Genomic DNA, 17133 nt, shown 5'->3' with positions numbered 1-17133 from the left:
GGTGCAGCATAAGCCTTGTGGCCGTTACTAATACTAATCAGTTATGGTGCATAACTGGATGTCAGATGAACTAATAAGACTTTTGGCAGAGAAGAAAAATGCACAGGATGCATAAAATTATCAGGTGATACAGAAACCTACGGTAGATATAAACTTGTCTGCAGTCAAGTTACAAAGGAGGTTAGGTAAGCTAAGGCAGATTATGAGAAGTTTTTGGCAAGGATTCAAAGCAAAATAGCAAAACTGTCTTTACTTATGTAAACACCAGAAGGAAGGAGATGATTCACATTGGTCCACTTGATATCAATGGTAACTGGTCCCGATCCTGCTCAGATTGCTGTTGAATTGAAGAGGTATTTTTCATCTATATTCACACAAGAAGAATTCTCCTAAAGGATTCTTCATGTGTGAAGGAGATGCCAGAATTTTTAACTCAAGCAACACAGCTGCAAATCCCAAGGCAGAATGCACTCGTCCCAAAGGAACTAATTGTTGTAGGTGACTCTATTGTCAGGGAAACATTGAACATATTGTGCAAAAAGGATAGATGGAACAGGACCAGGGTATGTCTGCCAGGGGCAAAGGTTGATGACATTATAGAGCAGATATCATCTTTTAAGGGCACAAAAGGTGATATTGTTGGCACTAATGATATTAAGAGTAGAAAACTGGCTGAATTACTTAACAAGTACAAGTCAATGATGAAAAAAAGCCGTGAGTTAGGGTTGGATTTGAAAGTGTCTGCAATTCTGCCCAGACGCGATAGGAGAGAGTATATGATGAGAGCCTTGTCGATCAATTCGGCACTGGAGAGATTGTGCAAGGCTCAAGGGATAGAATTTTTCTCAGCCTGGTCTGTGCTTGTTAACAGGAGAGACTGCTTCTACAGGGATGGGATACACTTAAATAGAAAGGGTGCAAGAATATTTGCTGATGCTATTGAGGCAGAGTTAGATGGGTTGGAAAACTGCTAGCTTTGGGGGATACACGGACTAATAGATTAACAGTAGCTGCTAGCAGAGGTAAAAATGATTCTTACACTACTTCTGTTGAAATGCAATTGAGCAGCAGCCTGGAAAGCAAGGCAATAGGGATTTCCAGGACTGCTGGGAGTCATAGTGGAACAAGTAAATACATGGGCTGTGTTAGGATAACTAAGAGTAGAAACAGGTGCATGTATACTTGCATGCACACCAATGCTAGGAGTATAGTTAATAAATTCGATGAGCTTGAAGTGCTAGTCAAGACATCAATGGCAGATATTGTTGGGATATCAGAGACATGGTGTCACACAGACATAAGCAGTGTAGAACTGGAATTTGGGGAGTACAATGTGTACAGAAAGGATAGACAGGACAGAAAGGGAGGAAGGGGTTATGCTGTTAGTTAAGAAACACATAAAATCTAATTGATGTTGGTGGGCAATGCAATGTTGAGTCTGTTTGGTGTGACATAAGCACTGGGAAAGGAAAAATGAGAGTTGGTGTGTGTTATAGGCCAAATGAATGTGATGAGTATAATGAGCAATTGTGCAGAGAAATAGAGTGGGCCAGTAAATCAGAGTGTCTTATAATGGGGGATTTTAATTTCCCAGAGATTGACTGGAATTTGTGGGTTTGTCACTCACACACTAGCAAGGCTTTTGTGGATTTATTGGATGATTGTTTTCTACAGTAGCATGTTCGGGAGGCAACTAGAGGGAGTAATACTCTTGATCTGATTATCAGTAGTGATTCTTCATGCATCAAGAATCTGCAGATAAAGGAACCACTAGGTGGCAGTGATCACAGTGTGCTGTAGTGGGATTTACTGAAAGAGGTCACTACCATCAAGGGTAAAGGGAAGAAAGGAGTCAGTAGTTAATTACTTGCAAAATATAACTTTTACGTCATATACTTGAATAAAGGTTTAATACTGTTGCACACAAATAAGTGTTGTATAAATTGAAGCAATGGGGCAGTAAGGAAAAGTTACTATTATGTATAAAGTTGCAGTTAGGTAGTAGGAAACAAAAAGCAGTTATAAATACCCATTTATAACTGCTTTTTGTTAATGACTAATGTTATGAGTGGTTACAGGGCTTAGTTGGACCCTACATCAGTATCTTGTTGATATTGATAGGGTCCAACATCAGTATTATTTTTAGTACAATATTTTTTACTGAATGCTTGTAGCATCTTTACCCTTTCTAAGATGATACAAGCATAAATTTAATTTGATAGGGGATAGTTGCAGAATGTACAGAAATTTGCCTTCAGCCAGATAGAGTACTGTAATTGGTTGTTGAAATAAACTTCCACTTAGTGTTGTGGAAAAAGCTAATCTGAGTAATTTAAAGATGAGTTAGACAAATTAATAAAAAGAATGGGCAAATGAAGTGGGTAAAATTTTATTTTTATTTATTTATTTTTGGTTGATGCCAAATAAGCTTTGCTTCTTTGCATTATTTTTCCATCAGTAAATATAATACCAATTTATGAGATGATTATGCTTTCATCGTTTTGCCAATACACTGATACTAATTTGTGGAAAAAAAAAATCTCTAGAAGGAATATATAAGAAGAGGTTTCAAAAGATGCAGTGCTCTCAACACTTGTACTCTGGTGGTACGAACCAGGGGGCTCAAATTAGTTGGGAGGGATATTTAAATGTGCAGTAGCTATTTAGTAATTAAATAAATACACAAATTAAACATAAATAAATATTTAATTAAATGCAAATATGTAATTAATAAAATTTTAATTAATTTACATAATTTTAATTAGATCAAAGTAATTTTAATTTATTATATCATGTTTATATTATAAAATTTGTATTTATTAAAATACAGTTTATAATTAAATGAACCCAATAAAATTATATATTAATTAAGACTAAGAACAATCTGCACTGAGTAAATATGTGCCACAAACTGGTGCGTGAAGTCTATTAAAACAATTTTGCAATTAAATTATTATAATTTAATATATTTAAATCTATCAAATTTAATTAATAAATTCAGAAAAGCTTGTTTTGTTTAATTTGCTTCCATATCTGCTGAGCTAAATGAAATACATGAAATGAAAGGAAACAAAAAATAAAGATAAAATATTGTATTACCTATTAAGAAGTGCACTTCTCACAGTGATTTTCAACTGAAATCTCAAGGATATGATTAGAGTTCATCATAAGACTAAGAAAAACAAAATTTGTGTCAGTTGAAAAACACTTTGAGAAGTGCACTTCTTAATAGGTAATATTTTATCTTTATTATTTATTATTTTTATCTTTTATCTTTATTAATGCTGTTAAGACTGGTAGTTGGTCAGTTATTCAATAAAGTTGGTTATAAAGTGAGGAATCATAAAAAAAATATACATACCCACATACCTTAAGAATTGTATGTTAACTGGAAGCATATACATGTACGTTCATATATATAAAATCAATAATTTACATCTGTTTAGATGATTAAATGTGAATGTTTTACAACATAGTCCTTCAACATCATGTTGTTGACTGTTTGATCAGGCTATTGTTCAATATAATATAATATAAAAACTGTATCTAGGGTGTTTTTGACTGCTAAATAGAAATATTCCCTCTTTGCAGATGGATCATTGTTTTCTCCATCATCTATAAAGAAGGACAGCCGTTTATACATTTTCAAAGTAGACCTCTGTAGGTAGGTTATTTTTATCTGTAATATCATTGCAGTTTCATTAGGATAATTATAAAAATTTTAAACTCCTTTCTAGTAGATTTAGTAAACACATAATAGTATAAAAAGTAATCTGCAACCCTTTTTTATATTTTTTTTTTCTGAGATAAAAATATAGTTAAAAAGAGTGAGATATAAATATATTTAAAAAGAGTGTGTGATATGCATAATATTTTTAAATGATTTTTAAGTCCATGCATGATATTTTTAAGTGAGATCATTTAATGGAACTATTTTCATGGAGCTGTAGTACCAGTTTAAGACCTACTGTAGTATAGTTTGTTGTATAATTTATAGTAATACAAATGTGATCTCTTAGCGTAGTAAGTCCTGCTGCTGAATAATATGGATAGCATTGTACTTATGCAGTGCTTTTTTTGTCAAAAAACATAGGTGCCAGTACTCGTTCTTTGCTATCAGGCAAAAATTGAAAATTAAAAGGTTATGAAAAGTAAACTAAAAATTATTTCGTGATATTCTTACTTCAGTAGTAAGGTTTTTGGAATAAGAACAACAAATTAAGTATATTAGCACACAGTTTAAGCATAAATTTATTATATATTATTTATTATAAAAAAATAAGTAAAATGTGCATGGTTTCATAATAAAGTTTTTATAGAGAATTCCAAATTTTTATGAAGTTCTCATCTGACACAACATGCCGACTTCTTTTCTTACTGTCTGTCTATTGCTAAATGACTTTTTCGAAGCAGCCACGAATCAGCATATTTTTCTGGATTGAAGTGTGTCAGCGGTGCTGTTAAATTGTTGTTGTTTGTTATATTTGTTTTTTAGGAGCATTAGCAACTAAGGCCATATTGCTGTAGGGATATGCGGTGGTCATTCCCTGACCTTTCCACATCCTCCGTATTTGGTGGTCACGGGCTCAAATCCTGACCTAATCAAGAATCAATCTAATTGTGTGCTATGCATTGCTGCTCCTGCCCACCTGGCTACAGAGGGGCCTTGCTGTTAAATTAATTAGGTGATGGCTATTGAATTCTGGTTCTTTTTCCTCACACAAATCATCGACATTATCTTCCCAGTCACTCTATGGGACTGGGAAGATTTTAAGAAATCTTTTTCTCAAAAACAATTTTAAGAAATTGTTTTTGTCATCAACGAAGCTCTGGTTGGGCTGATGATCAGATTCATTTGTGAAAATCCTCATTCACATTCACTTGATGAAATTGGTATCGTACTGAGAGAATTCACCAAATGCTCTTCAATTTTTCTGAAATGGTCTTTTTGATTATGTATTCCCGAAATGCACAAATTGTATCTCTTCCATTTAACTGAAGCCTAATTGACAATTTTCTAACTTCATTCTCACCAAATGTCACTTGAGAGTTAATATCTTCAGGTCAATGTTCCTATCAAGTACTTGGGCCACCGCTGCCAAATCTGCATTTTTATTATCAAGTAGCCTGCTTTCTACTGGTTGTTTCAAAGTTCAGTTGAAAGGTTCTGGGTTAATTGGAGAATAATTACTGTAATCTATCACATGAAGTGAAACTCCTTGAAATCATAGATTTTTGTCTGCTTTGGCAGCATTTCTGTAATATTGTCCTGGAACTGTTTATCTTTCGTGAAAAAGTTGTACAACAATTTCTGTTTTTTAATTCGCCCTGTACAGATCTATATCGTGCTCCTGCAAGTCCAAGCTCAAGTCTGATAATTCTTGAAGTGCATCACACATTAAACCTAAGTCTAATATAAAGTTTGTAGCCTTAATTTTCTTCTGTAATTCTTCATATGTGCATCTTTCTTTTAGTCCTGTGTTGAGTCATTCTTTGCTTCTCGAAAATGATTAACTAATGTTCAAGTTATTCCAAACATATATATATGTATTTGTGTTCATGTTTAAATTTTTTATATTTAAGATTTAAGTTCATTTTAAGATTTAAGATACTGTATTGATGCAGAACCTCTGCAAAACTGGCCTGTAAGAGTATTAATATGTGTGGGTTAGTAATGATTAGTGTGATGTTCTGATGTTAGTGACAGGCCACTTTGCCACCAGGGCGCAGCCAACACCTGAGCAGCTGCCTCCTTGTGCCTGTCAGTAGGCATGTGGAGCTGGACCAGGGTCTATTACACTGACTGTGAAAACTGCACCAAAATCCCACACCTACTGGTAGAAGTGCTAGGCCAGTGGGTGCCAGCGAATCCTGCTCCCAGGCTGCCCAGACTTATTTTTATTTTATTTATTTATAAATAAAAAATAAAAAATAATAAAAATAAATAAATAAAAATTAAATAAAAAATAATAATTATAAAAAAATAAAAATTAAATAAAATCCCACACCCAGGGGGTAAACAGTTCAACTCCTGAGTGCCAAAAAAAAATAAGAATAAAAAAAAAATAAATAAGAATCCTGCACTTATGCACTAGTCCCAAAGCAAACAAAAAATAAAAAAATCCTGCTCATGGGGGGAAAGCAACTCACCAACTCCTGTGTAGCAGCAAAACAAAAAAAAAAAAAGTAATCTCGCACACAGAGGGAAAGCAAGTTATTCCAAACAGCCAAAACAGACCTGAAACTGTGCCACCCATTATGTGATTAAAATTCTGCCAATTTTTAATGGTTCAATACCAAGGAAGTTGTGCACACCTTCAGTTCTCTGGCTTTTGGTGACACATTATACACGGCATAAAGTTTATCAATAAATTCTTTAAATCTATCGATACCTGCAATGGATTTCAGAGTATCACCAACTGATTGTTCTAATTGAAGATTAGCGCAATGCCACACTATTGAAGAAGGGAATTTTTCTTTCATTACTTTCGTTACACCACTTTTACTATCCATCATAACAGCTGCACGATCACGTGACAAAAACTAAGTGAGTTTTTATATAGTTTTCCGTCATACTGTATGACTGAAGACAGTCGAGCAGAAGAATGATTAAAGACTTAACTACAGAGACTGTGTCAAAACAGTCTTTGACACAGTCTCTGTAGTTAAGTCTTCACTCACATTTTCACTTTTTAATTTCTTAACTGTGGAAAGTGAAAAGAAACTAGTAATGCTTTTCATTTTTTAATTTACAAAAAAAAACACACAACCACTACTCCCATTTCACCCCTCCGTTCGTTCGAAATACCTGTCCAGCTGAGCCTTAAATTTGTTTAGGCTATCAACTCCAAGTGATGGAAGTCTATTCCACAAACTGACTGCCCGCTGACTAAAGGCAAATTTCCGCACATCTATCCGACATCCATCCTTCCTCAATTTGAATTTATGCCCTCTCAGACGATTATTCTGAGCAAGAGAAAGAATCCCATCGGCATTGAGCATGCTCAAGCCATTCAAAGCCTTATACACCTCTATCAGATCACCTCGCCGATTGCTAGTCTCCAGACTCTGTAATTTGCAAAACTTAAGCCTTTCTTCGTAAGAGCAACCCTTTGTTCTATTCACTAATCTTGTTGCCCTTCTCTGTACTTGTTCCAGCAGCTCTACATCCTTCTTGAAATGAGGCCTCCAGACCTGTATACAGTACTCAAGGTGTGGCCTGACCAATGCCTTATACAATGGAATAATCACATCCCTATCCCTGCTAGAAAAATTCCTGTATATCATTGACAAGACACCATGAGCTACTCTTGCAGCTTGTCTGCACTACTCAGAGAACTTCATATCTGCCTGCACAATTACCCCCAGGTCCTTTTCATTCTCCACCACTCTCAGCGGAGGCGCCTCCGTAGCCAGGTGGGAAGGAGCAGCAGTGCGTAGCACACGCTTCTTGATTAGACCGGGGTTCGAGCCCGTCACCACCAAATACGGAGGATGCGGAAAGGTCAGGGAATGACCACCGCATATTCCCGGAGCAATATGGCCTTAGTTGCTAATGCTCCTAAAAACCAAAACAACAACAACAACACTGTCAGCGTAGTACCACAGAGTTGATACGTTGATCTGGGGTTACTGTTTCCCATATGTAGTACTTTACATTTGTCAATGTTAAACTTCATTTGCCACCTCTCAGCCCATCTGCTCAACCTTTCCAGATCCTGTTGCAGCAGCATAGCATCAGTAGTGTCCTTAACAACCCTGCCAACCTTTGTATCGTCTGCAAACTTGGACATTAAGCTTGATATACCATCATCAATATCATTTATAAATACAGAAAACAACAATAGACCCAACACTGAACCCTGAGGAACTCCACTAATAACATTAGTCCACGTTGATCAGTGTCCATTGATTACCACTCTCTGTCTTCTGCCACTCAACCATCCCTTTATCCATAGCAGCAATTTGCATCCAATGCCACACTGCTCCAATTTGTGCAGCAGTCTTCCATGCGCAACAGTATCAAAAGCCTTTTTAAGATCCAAATATATAATATCAAAGTTATTCCCTGCATCCAGTTCTTTTGTGACTACATCATAGTATCCAATCAAATTAGTCAGACAAGATCTGCCCTTAACAAAACCATGCTGTGTCTGAGCTATAACTGAATTCTTGTCTAGATGATCCTGCAGTGCTTCTTTAACCAGTGCCTCCATTAATTTTCCTGGAACCGAAGTTAAACTAACAGGTCTATAATTACTTGTGTCAGCCTTTGATCCTCCTTTGTGAATTGGGGTCATATTTGCACATCTCCAGTCTATGGGTACCTCCCCTGAGTCCAAAGAAGTTCTCATAATTATGGCTAGGGGTTTGCTTACTTCCTTTGCTGCCTCCTTTAATATAACTGGATAGATCCCATCCACCCCGGGTTCCTTTTTTATGTTTATCCTCAACAATCTCTCCTCCACTTTCCTCTCAGTTATTAGAAAATCATCTAGCTCACTGCCAGTGTTTACTTCACTTCCGACATTACCCTTCCTGAATAACTCCTCATGTGTGAATGTAGATGCAAAATACTTGTTTAGATTGTTAGCCACCTGAGCAGGATCCTCAACTGTTGAACCATCAACATCCAGCGGACCAATCTGATTCATCCCTTTCCTTCTTGAGTTTAAATAGGTAAAGAACTCTTTTCTGTTTTTCTTTGCATCCTTTGCCAAGGATTTCTCATAATCTGCCTTTGCCTGCCTAATCTTTGTGACTTGGTTACAGACCAACTTATATCTATCATAGGCTTCCATGTCACCCATTAATTTGTATGTATCCCATGCATTTTTCTTCTCTGCCATATGCCTCATTAGTTCATCTGACAACCATTTAGGCCTGAACCTTGAACAATATTTCTTGGTTGGTATGTAAAGCCTGGTAGCTTCCAAGATTAGTTCCTTGAATGCTTCCCATTTTGAATTTGCTGTTGGTAACATCATCAGTTGGTCCCACTGTATAGAATTTAAATACTGTCTCAGCCCATCATAGTCACCTTTACGAAAGCAAAAACCCTTCCCTTTACCTCTGATGGTAGTTACCTCCTTGAGTAAATCCCACTTCAGCACACTGTGATCACTGCCACCTAGTGGTTCCTTTATCTGCAGATTCTTAATGCATGAAGAATCACTACTGATAATCAGATCAAGAGTATTACTCCCTCTAGTTGCCTCCCGAACATGCTGGTGTAGAAAACAATCATCCAATAAATCCACAAAAGCCTTGCTAGTGTGTGAGTGACCAACCCACAAATTCCAGTCAATATCTGGGAAATTAAAATCCCCCATTATAAGACTCTCTGATTTACTGGCCCATTCTATTTCCCTGTACAGTATCTTATTATACTCATCAGAGTCATTAGGCCTATAGCACACTCCTACTCTCAATTTTGATCTCCCAATGCTTATGTCACACCAAACTGACTCGACACTGCCCTGTCCATCGATGTCGACTGGCTTCATTTCCTTGGATTTTATGAGTTTCTTAACTAATAGCATAACCCCTCCTCCCTTCCTATCCTGTCTATCCATTCTGTAGACGTTGTACTCCCCAAATTCCAGTTCTGCATTCCTTATATCTGTGTGAAACCACGTCTCTGATATCCCAACAATATCTGCCTTTGATGTTTTGAGCAATACCTCAAAGTCATCAAATTTATTTACTAAACTCCTAGCATTGGTGTACACGCAAGTATACATGCACCTTTTTCTATTCTTAGCTACCCTAACACAACCCATGTGTTTACTTGTACCGCAATGACTTCCAGCAGTCTCTGAAATATCCTGCATCTTGTTTTTCAGGCTTCTGCTCATTCCAATAGAAGCAGTGCAAGAATCAGTTTCACCTCTGCCAGTGGCTACTGTTAATCTATTAGTCTTTGTCTCCCCCCAAGCTAGCAGTTTTCCGACCCACCTAACACTGCCTTGATAGCATCAGTAAATATTCTTGTACGCTTTCTATTTAAGTGTATCCCATCCCTGTAGAAGCAATCTTTCCTGTTAACAAGTACAGTCCAGGCTGAAAAAAATTCTACCCCTTGAGCCTTGCACAATCTTTCCAGGGCCGAATTGATCGACAAGGCTCTCATCATATACTCCCTCCTATCGTGTCCTGGCAGAATTGCAGACACTTTCAAATTCAACCCTACTTCACGGCTTTTTTTCAACAGTGACCTGTACTTGTTAAGTAATTCCGCTGGTTTCCTACTCTTAATATCATTAGTGCCGACATGTACAACTATATCACCTTTTGTGCCCTTAAAAGATGATATCCGCTCTACAACGTCATCAACCTTTGCCCCTGGCAGACATACCCTGGTCCTGTTCCACCTATCCTTTTTACAAAGCATGTTCCCCGTTTCCATGACAATAGAGTCACCAACAACTACTAGTTCCTGTGGGACCAGCGCATTCTGCCTTGGGGGCTGCCTCTGTGTTGCAAGATGACCAAGTGCAAGCTCTGGCGTTGATGTGGGCAGCTGAGAGCTTGATGGGCCCCCCTCAATTTATATCCTTCGAGGGCATCCACCCTGTCCTTCAAGGTCTCATATAGGCCCATAACAACGCTGAGTTGTTGCCTAATTTCCTTGCTCTCCTTGCATTGTGCACACACAAAGACATCCCCCATGGCAGTATCATGTCCCGTACCCGATTGCTCCGCAAACATCAAGCAAACAGTGCATCTTAAAAGGCTGTGATTCAGAGGGCAACTGCCCCCCCCCCTCAGTTCTCCCCTGAGCCACAGCACTCCCATTAGCTTGAGCCTTTACTTTGCTGCTCTGGTCTGAGTCATGATTTCGATTTACTGTCAATAAAATTACAATTTCAGAACAAAATTAAAACCTTAAACTTGTATCCTAACACAGTTATAACGCTATATTTATTTTTCAGTATCGAGTGTTATCTACGAGTTCCCTTTATATAACTTCCGTATCAAGTTATGTATTATTTGTTACGTTTGTACTCTATGTCGTTATATATATATATAGTTAAAAGTACAATTTAATTGACAATGAAGTTTAACAAGATTAATAGACAATATTATATTATTCACTATACTATACAAGCTAATGCTATCGAATTCCGGATATGCTGTATAGTGTTACAATGGCGGTAATTACGAACGGTAGTTCTACGGACTCTTAAGTATTGATTAACTTCCAAATCTCGCTGTCTCAATTTAGAATAAACTAAGGATCCTGACTAGATCTATAGCTACTTAGAGATAATAATTTGGTATAACAATTGGTTAATAAATCGGGCTAAATATGGTTAAAAACCTCTCGTTCAACGGAGCTGCAATTTGTAACACGTGGATTTGATACCGTTACCGATGCTAAGTAATACCGACAAAATCTCTATCAAGTTAAACTTTAAACTAAGTATCGTAACTAGGAATATAAAACTCCTCTAGAAAATAAGTAAATATGCCAATTTAAGCTAATAAACAAAAAATAAATCAGAAAAAACTTCTCTTCTCCAGGAGTTGCAAAATAGCTGCGGCCGCACAGGTTACTCTCGAACCCAAAAGGCGAACCCAATATGCTTGAGTGGCAGAAGACAAGGGTGATTATTTGTGTAAATGTGCCCTGCTCTTCTTGGACTAATGTTATTAGTGGAATCCCTCAGGATTCAATGCTGGGCCCTTAACTTTTTACAATATTTATTAATGAAGGCATATCAAACTTGTAGTCTAAGTAAATGAAACAGAGGTTAGCGAGGTGCTTAATGACAGGAATCAAGGAGTACTATTGCAGCAAGATCTAGAAAAATTAGGTAGATGGGCTGGGAAGTGGTAATTGATATTTATTATTGGTAAATGTACGGTAGTGTATATTAGCAGCAGTAATCCCAGAATAACTTATCAGTTAAGTGATATTCTAAACTCTAGGGGTAGTGGAGATCAAAAGATGTAGAAGAACTGATGAGGTGCTGCCAATAGCATATAGGAACTTTTCCAGCAAGGACAGCGAGATGATTATCCAATTGCATAAGTGGTTAGGCTGCATCTTGAGTACTGAATACTGGTCTGGAAGCCTCATTTTAAGATAGACATGGATGTATTGGTATGGGTGCAGAGTAGAGTAACCATATTAGATGAGGACACAAAAGGGTATGTTTACCGCATCATCATCAGCCATTTTCAATCCACTGCAGGATGAAGGCCTCTCCAGCAACTTTCCAGTTCCTTCTGTTTTGTGCAATGGCCATCCATTTACTACCCACAAACTCATGAATTTCACCTGTCCATCTCCATCGTTGTCTTCCACGTTTTCTTCTAGCTCCTCTTGGGTACCATTCTGTTATTTTCTTAGTCCATCTGTCATCATGTCTTTGAGCTATGTATCCTGCCCAAGACCATTTTAGTTCTTTAGTTTTGATAAGAATGTCATTTACTTGAGTTTGCTGCCTAATCCATGTGTTTCTCTTCTTATATAACGGTCTGATTCCCAATATAATTCACTCCATTCTTCGCTGTGTTGTTCTCAGCTTCTCTTCCATTCTTTTGGTAAGTGCCCAAGTTTCACTTCCATAAGTCATAGTGGGGAGTATACATTGGTTCATTATTTTATGTTTCAGACAAATTGGAATATTGCTCCTCAGTATGTGACTATATTTCCTGAATGCTGTCCATCCAAAATTTATTCTTCTCTTGACTTCCAGCCATTTATCATTATTACAGCCAATGACTTGTCCCAGATAAGTATATGACTCCACCTTTTTCAATTACTGCTCCTTTAATCATTATATCCCTTTTTGTGGCATACTTGTTCATCATTACTTTTGTTTTAACCATATTCATCTTTAGTCCAAAATCCTTACTAACTCTGCATAACTGACTAAGATTTTGCTCTAATTCTTTGGGATCGTGGCTTATGACTACAATTTCATCTGCAAATTGTAAATGGTTTAGGTACTCTCCTAAACTCTTCTATAGAATACCTAAAGTACTTACGTACTTTAGGTATTCTATAAAATATTTAAGGGCAAAGGCCTCATGCTACGAGGTAGAATGGTGAAGTGTTATTTATTCGAGGTAGTACAATACCATGGCAACTCATTGTGAAGTCAGTCACAATATGAGATATAACCAAAACGATGCCAATTTAATTAATTAATTTAATTACTTTGGTAGACAGCTATGTTAAAATGATGCATTTGCACTAACCTACATATCAGTACTCTCCATTCACATTGATTCCTTTCTGCGACCAGGCTAATCTTCTAAAAGCTTCCTCAAGGGCAGCTGTAAACAACTTCGGAGATATTTTGTCTCCTTGTTGAAAAAAAGTTATGTCCTTTCTCAGTTTTAAATTTCCTACTGCCTTTGTGTAGTCTAATAAAGGAGGTAGCGTTCTCATATATATTCTTCAAAATCATTATATATGGGGTATCTATGCCTTATATTTCCAATGCCCGAAACATTGCCTTATGCTGTATGGAATCAAATGCCAGGCATAATGGTGTTTTATATTCATTTGCTTTCTCCATTAGCTGTGATATTACATGAAGGTGATCCATAGTTGAGAATCCTGTCCTAAAGCCAGCTTGCTCTTTCGTTTAATTCTCATCAAGCATTCTTTCTAATCTGTTAGTAATGACCTTTTTGAACAACCTTTAGATGTGGGATAACAAGCTAATTGGTCTATAATTTCCAATTTCTGCTTTATCTCCTTTCTTATGCAGCGAAACTGTGATTGCATTATTCCACTCCTTAGGCATAACACCTTTTCTAATGCATTTTGTGAAGAGTCTTGCCAGTTTTTGTGTCATGTCTCTTTCTCCCAATTTTAACAACTCTACAGTAACTTCATCTTCCCCCGGGGGTTTCTGATTCTTCATTTTCTTCAATGCATGTTCTACCTCATCAGGAAGGATATCGGGTATGTCATGTGCTACTAATTTGTGATCCATCTTTCCCACTGCTGGCATTATTCCCACGCTCCTTGTATAATTCTCTATAGTAGTCTTCTGCTATTTGTAAGTACACCATCAGTATTCTTCAGCGGTATCATTTGTCTTTCTGTATTACTGCTCATGACCTTTGTTTTCCCTTAATGCTTGTTCTACTTTTCTTGTGTTAAATCTTCTTATGTTCTTTCTGAATCTCTTTCTAATGGCTTTGCTTAACTCAGTATACTCAATTTTATTCTTGTCAGTGTTTATCTTGCTCTTCATTTGTTATCTTTGGTTCATCGTGACAAGTGTTTCTTGACTAATTTTTTTTTCTTTTGATTTCTTTTTACTTATAGGTTTCTTGAGTTTTATCACTTTCAGAAAGTTATAATATTCCTCATCAATAACTTGATCCTGAGCAATCTGCAGAAGCTCAAACTTGTTCTTAAGTTCCAGTACATACTGCTTTTTCTCCTCTTCCGTTATCTCTAAGACCTTCGTATTATTTACTTGAGTCAGTTTTTTCCTCTCCTTTCTTACATCTATATCAAAAGTGCATCTTACCATTCTGTGATCACTTCCAACGTTTACCTTGTTCAGGACAGTAACATCATTTACGATATATCTTCTGTTAGTGAGGATGAAGTCGATTCCATTAGTTGTTTATCCATTTGGGCTCTTCCATGTCCACTTTCTGTTCACCCTTTTCTCGAAAAGTGTTCATTACTGACAATCCTCGAGATTCTGCAAATTCAACAAGTCTTTCATTTCTTTCACCAATTCCAAAATTTCCTATAGTTCCCCTTTCTGCATTGTTTTGTCTCTTTCCAACCTTAGCATTGAAGTCTCCCATAATGCTAGTGTAGTGGGTTTCTGCTCATCTAGAAGACTCTCAATTTCTGTGTACATTTCTTCAACCTCTTCATCATCATGGCGTGATGTTGGTGCATAAATCATTATAACCTTTAGTTTGTATCTCTTAGAAATCCTGAGTAGTAGCATTGACACCCTTGGCGATGTACTTTTGAATTCCAAAAATATTGTTTTTTATATCTTTATGGAGTAGAAAGCTGACTCCACCTTCGCTCCTTTCACTGTTTCCATCAGTGCACAGCAGATTTCCACTTGATAAACTTATAAGCGATTCATTTCTTCTTGTTTCAGCCAGACTGATGATATTCCAATTCACATTTTCTAATTCCTTTTCCAGCTCTAATATCCTGTCTTCACTGATGAGTGATCTTACCACAGAAGACCTCAGTTCTGTAAACTGCATCTCTTAGAAACTAGGCACTTATGGGGAGACCATTGAAGTGCTTAAGGTTTTAAATGGATTGAGTAAACTTAATGATAATGAGATTCTAACTGTTTCTCAGACAACACAAAAAAAGATTGGCTGTAGGATAGATGTGCATAAATTTGCTTTCAGTCAGAGTATTTAACAACACACAGTAATTTGTTGGCACAACCTGCCACATGGTGTTGTTGAAGTGCGTAGGGTGAAGAAATTTAATGAAGACTTAGACATATTATTAGAGCAGAGAGATATGCTGTTCGAAGTAATGAAATTTTTGGATGTGCACACACATGGCAAGAATATATCCAGCTCCTTGACATGACAAAACGTGGCCTCAACAATGCCCCCTATATACACACTACTCAGACTCCCTCCAGTAACTATCTGGCAGAGTAGAGGCAGTGAGATTATACGCTAGCTGATCCGGAAGCCTCCTAGAGAGTTATCAATAAGTTTGGTCCAGTGAACTGTCTAGCAGCTGGCCTGCAAGCATCCAAAAGACATCAATCATATTGCATAATGGAAAAGAGTGGTTGCCAGAGCTTTGCTCTGGAGACTAAACATGGGTTCCACCACTTCAAGGCTCTAATAAGCAAAGTTGTGATATTGTACCTGTTTATGAGAATCATCTACCACCTAGTATTGTCTGGTAACACAGACAGGCAGTTTCCTCTGTGTGGTGTGGGTGTCACACCTCACGACCCCTGCTTACCTTGGTTTGCACCTGGGTTCACCTCCAGTATGCTCAGTGCTGTATATCAGGACTTGTACATGGGGGGGTTTACCCAGGGTTACTAACAGTCCCACCCTCATGAAGGTGCAGGCACAGGATTTGGCTGTCACAGATTCACCGGACTTTGCTTCAGTCCACTCAACTTGAGTATACCAGAATATCAGTTCCATCAGCATTTTAGACTCCCAGGTCTAAAATGCTGATGGACCTGATATTCTGTTCCATCAGCAACTCAAGCTCAGCTTGGCATACCCAAGAGAATGTCTGTGACAGCCTCAAGTGTGCCAGATTTTCGAATTTGAGGGTTTTTACCAAATCTTAAATAGTTAAATTTGAATGATTTTTTTTTTGTTTTTCTGAGATCTCAAGGAAAAAGTTTTTTCATCATTTTGGCTACTTCTTAATTTTGCTGCTTGGCCTGCACTCTCGCATCTTTGTTCCAGTGTGTTTAGTAAAGTCACCTTTTCTTTTATTTGATACTTCAGTAATATTGCACTTACACAATAAACAGTATGCATTCTTATTCACCGGTAATGCTTTTAAATAATGGATTTATAAGTGCTAATTTGACATTTCAAATTACCAAAGTACACTGGTACCCCGGTATACGTCCTTAATCCGTTCCAGATCCTTGGACTAATACCAAACAGGACATTTCCCATAAGAAATAAAGGGAAAATGATTAATCCGTTCCCATGAAAAATAATCCTATTGTTATTGGCATATTATACATTGATGGGGTTGTATAAAATAATTTAAACACTGCTTAATACTAAAATACATAAATACAAAAGCAATTAGATGAAATAAATGAAAATTTAACAAATTTGAATTTTCTCTTTTCTGTCTCTTTTCCGTACTTGGACCTGGTTGAGGATCGCCAGGTTTGACGTTTACTAAAAATCTGTCCAAAGAACTTTGTTTCTGCCTTCTCCTCAGGATGTTTCGGAAATTTGACATTGTCTGGTCATTCCAGACAATGCTATTACGGCTTGTTTGGGCTTTGTTGGGGTGGTACTTCTCTGCAAAGTTTTTGGCATCCATCCATTTGACAAAGATTTTCTTGATTAATGAAGTAGGGGCTTCCTCTATCTCCTCCTCCTCCGAGTCTGAAGAGAGTGTATCCATCTTAGTCTTGTGCTTTTCCTTCTCAAGTTCTTGCA

General features: G+C 37.2%; 1 protein-coding gene across 1 annotated transcript in view; it reads left to right on the top strand.

Moving 5' to 3' along the window:
• LOC150081998 (lysosome membrane protein 2-like) overlaps positions 1-17133 on the top strand; it is a 283555-nt gene that overhangs the window by 165569 nt on the left and 100853 nt on the right. The window contains exon 7 of the mRNA XM_090379893.1: positions 3592-3664. Coding sequence (XP_090236019.1) covers positions 3592-3664 — 73 coding nt within the window. The remainder of the gene's footprint in view (positions 1-3591; positions 3665-17133) is intronic.

Source organism: Mastigoproctus giganteus, chromosome 8 (assembly GCF_048544385.1).
Source record: "Mastigoproctus giganteus isolate SK-2022 chromosome 8, ASM4854438v1, whole genome shotgun sequence".
In the NCBI taxonomy this organism is placed as follows: Eukaryota; Metazoa; Arthropoda; class Arachnida; order Uropygi; family Thelyphonidae; genus Mastigoproctus; species Mastigoproctus giganteus.
The sequence above is the reverse complement of the archived record's forward strand: the minus strand, read 5'-3'. Positions and strand labels throughout refer to the sequence as shown.